Source organism: Chelon labrosus (assembly GCF_963514085.1).
Source record: "Chelon labrosus genome assembly, chromosome: 4".
In the NCBI taxonomy this organism is placed as follows: Eukaryota; Metazoa; Chordata; class Actinopteri; order Mugiliformes; family Mugilidae; genus Chelon; species Chelon labrosus.
The window spans coordinates 14732513-14736661 of NC_140340.1; the positions used below are offsets into that span (position 1 = coordinate 14732513).

General features: G+C 40.7%; 1 protein-coding gene across 2 annotated transcripts in view; it reads left to right on the forward strand.

Moving 5' to 3' along the window:
- The window catches only part of arhgap9 (Rho GTPase activating protein 9), a 43444-nt gene extending 41773 nt beyond the window's left edge, over positions 1 to 1671 (forward strand). For both annotated transcript variants that reach the window (XM_084542238.1, XM_084542239.1), the window contains one exon: positions 498 to 1671. In XM_084542238.1, coding sequence (XP_084398364.1) covers positions 498 to 684 — 187 coding nt within the window. In that variant the 3' untranslated portion in view covers positions 685 to 1671. The remainder of the gene's footprint in view (positions 1 to 497) is intronic.
- The last annotated feature ends 2478 nt before the right edge of the window (positions 1672 to 4149 follow it).

Sequence of the window (4149 nt, forward strand, 5' to 3'; positions counted from 1 at the left end):
GAATCAACGCTGTGCCAGATACTGGTGTAGAGGTGACATATAGGGCAAGACGTGTCATATAAGCACACCTTAACAATATTAATGTTTGGCCATGTTCATTTTCATAGTTCATTGTTTTAGTGAGCTAACATTTAAGTAGCACTATACACAAAGTAAAGCTGAATCTTTTGGGAATGATTAGTTTTGCACATATTTTTTCTGATGGTTGCACTGACTACATAGAGCTATTAGTTTTTACAATTAATCCTAAAAAGGGTCATTCATGGCACTCCACGTAACAGTGGTTGAGTCATTTCGGTACAAACCACAAATGTCAACCTCATGGTGGCCCTTAGAGGAAATGACAAAGATCACTGTAGTCAGCAAAGTCCAACAACTGTCTGTCTGGACAAAAGCTGATGCTGTCATCCGTAGAGCCGCCCCACTAGTATGACAAAAATAAAAATTCACAAGCAAAGTGGCATTAAAAGTGCATCTGCCTCGCTCCTTTCCCACAGGGTGCTGGAACATTCAAACACCAACAGAATGACCACCCAGAACATCGGCATCGTGTTCGGGCCGACGCTGATGCGCCCGGAGCGGGACAACGGCAACATGGCAGTGAACATGGTTTACCAGAACCAGGCGGTGGAGCTCATCCTCAGCGAGTTTGACCACATCTTCGGAACAAGAGGCCTCTCTTGATCTTTCGGGACGAGGGCGGGGGCGGGTTCAGAGTGCTCCCAGAGATCAGACGAAAGCACAAGCACTGCAGCGTTCGTCCTCTTTGCCTGTTGACTCATATGGTGTAAAATGGATTTCACATCAAAAGATAATTATGGGGTAAAAAGAACCAGGACACAAAGCTGCTAATCATGACATCTGGCCTCCATATAAAGCCATGCTAAAACAATAATAGTAAAACAAGCCAATTTTAGCTGCAATACTTATTCCTTTAAGTGCAGATGTGGAGCCCAGCCCCGGTGTACTTCTCTGCTGGAACAGACGCCTTCTTGTCACTCCTCCTTGATGTTTCAGATCAGGACAAAGAAAAAGCCATAAAAGTGATAAATGTCCTCCAGCCTCTCCAGCTAGCTGTGTACTTTTCAGTTATTGATCAAGGAGGGGATACATCTAGATGTAGCGCCGAAACAAAACTTAGCAGAACCATCTCACTGTGAAAACACACGCACCAGCACCTCTTGCGAGAAGAAGGACGGACAGATCCCACCTGCGGTGAATGTGCCGTAGGTTAAAGAAGGACGCAAGCTGGCTGTGGAAATTTGCTCAACTTAAAGATATTACAGTGTTTAGAAGAAGTTTTTTTTTTTGTTTTTTTTTTTTTAGAGATAAAAGTATGATTTTGATGATGGGGTGACTGTGCCAACCGGGCAGCAAATGTTCCTTTTTTACCAAATAGTACTTTTTAGTGTGTGGACCCTCAGAACGTCCCTTATTGTACAAATCTGAACCCATCTTCTATTTTTATTAGTGCAAATTCCTAATTTTAAATTAAAAATACTGAGTTGTAAATATGTGAAATACTGTCTTCGTCAACCAGTAGCACTTTGCATACGGCGTGTACCCTCGACATTATGTAATTCAAACCGATACATTTGCTTTGAAACGAACAGTGCGTTGTTAAAATATTACTGACTGTTAAAGCTCCTGCAATAAACACATGTGAACCAACTGATTGGATTTGGTTTATGATACTCAGTCAGGATGTGTCTGTCAGGTTGTTTGTACTGAGTGACGGGTTGCGTGAGAGATAGTAGAAGCGTGTGGAGGTATGTGGGCCTCAGAGACTCGGGCGGGCGGAGGCATCCCCTGTGATTGGTGCAAATGCTGCTTTTAATAACAGAACAAAAGGGGAACTGGAAATGCATATGTTTTAAAAATGTGGATTTTCCCCCCCAAACCCTCTCGCTCTGTGGCTTGGGTAATTTTATATTGACTGTGGGTTTGGCAAAAGACAAAAAAGAGCAGTAAAAAAAAAAGAAAGGCACTGCTGGGGAGGTGGACTTGTGGATTCTGCACAAGTTTTATTAGATGTATTTATTCATTTTTTATGTTTGTATTATTTCAGGTCATGTGAGAGGGCTGGGAGGGGCTAGAAGTATGTGTGGCTGACTGATGGGGAGTCATCTGAACTTGATCTGGAGCGCGCTCCTCCAAGGACGTCCTTAAATGTGATTGACTCTGAGACATTTCCACCTTAAACAGACAAACCGCGCTCGTTTATTTGACCCACATGCATGACTGCACAGTCATATTTTCGTTTACCCAGGCTAATATCAGAGTTTAAATCTAAATAAATAGTCGGTAGTAGTCGGTTTCTCAGGTTGAGTCGCAAAAATGTTTCCATTTAACGCGTTGTGCAAAATCTTAACAGCCTGAAAGCATCCATCCAGTCATTTATTAAGTATTTTTGACGTATGGTTTGTTCTCTCTCCAAATTCTGAAACTAAAAGGATTTTTATCTGTCAATAAAACCCTAGTGGCATTAAATGGCAGCAGACTGAGCCCTGTCATGTGTTTTATTTCACTTTGGTGCGATGGTGCTAATCACCTGCTAAAATTAGACTGAATCCATCAGAGACACAATCAAACACCCCTCCCTCCTAATCAACAGTTTGTTGGCAGCAAAAGTCCACATCTATTACTTCATCCTTTGTTCTTTCTTTCTTTCTTCCTCTCTTTCTTTCTTTCTTCCTCTATTTCTTTCTTTCTTTCTTTCTTTCTTTCTCACTCAGACTACATATTAAACTGTGCCTCTGTATAATTACTTTAAAAACAGCAGAACTGCTGCAGACTTTTGGAGAGGTTTTCTTACAACAACATAACTTTTGACACATGGACCGATGAACTGTTGTGACTCAAAATAAAAAACAAAAAAACAAAAAACGTTTTGCATCTGTAGGTGGTTATTGTTGTGTTGCCGCATAACTTAAAACAAAATGGTTTTTGGTCTGTGTACTATTTACTAAAAGCTTTGGAAATAAGAGAATCGGCCGGGAAGTGTTTTCATCGGTTACATGTTCCAAGCAACGCTCAGAATAAATTTAAGTTTTTCAATGTAAAAGGGAGTCCTTTACTAAACTGATTTTTAACTTTTAATGAAGCCTTTACAGACTATCTGACAGAACCTTACTTTTTATTCGATTTAGTTGGATTCGGATGTTAACGCTAGTTTAATTTAACCTTCTGTTTTCCAGTCTTATAAAATCCTCCTTCTCCTGTACTTTCTATGCCGTCTTGTGGACTTGATGTTTCAAACTGCAGAATGAAGGAAAAGTCACTTTAGAAAGATTAAAGCTTACAAGTTATTTGAAGTTGTAAGAAGAATAGTTTTTCTAATAAAATACATCTGGAGCTTTGTTCATTCTCAAGCCTCTCTCATAGAGTTTACTAGGAATTGAAACCTAACAATGCGCATCCCTTCAACCCACCTGTTGCTCATGTGTGGGACTCATTGCAAGTGATGTTCCTCTGACTGAGGTGTGCTGTGAAGGAAATTCTCAAATAAATGTCATTTTACTCACGGTCACACAGCAAGCCAGCCCCCGCCACGGCTGACTAAACGCTGCTGATGCATGGCACCCAGAAAGTATCAAACCTGCGTCACCCCGGCACGGTTTGTTAACGTTACGGTTTTCTGATTGTTTACTTGCCCCGCTGTAAAACTAAAGTTCAGTGTATCAAATATCTGCAGAGCCTCTCAGCCACTGCATGCACACACAAACATACACAGGTTCACAAGAGCACAGCGGGCACGTCTGATGAATCATCATGCAAATAGACAGAGCCACAAAAAGTCAATGTCACAAAGCAGAGATCTTGCGTATTGATGGAAACCGTTTACTGTGATGGGAAACTGAGCCGCACGGCCAAGCTTTAAAACAGTCTCATGTAGATGTCTCTGCGTACGCACAAAACTCAGGGAACCATGATCCTTTTGTTGTGATGTCTCCGAGTGTCATTTAAGACCCTGTCTAATTTGCAAGAGCTTCATATCCAACCACATGCAATTCTTTCTTTAATTATAATTTTTTTGTTTGTTCATAATGTTCATAATTAGCTGGACTACACGTCATGGGTTTATAAAGTAGAACAGGAGAAAAATGTTGAACATTTTTAATAAAAAAATAAGGAAATAGAAGATTCTGG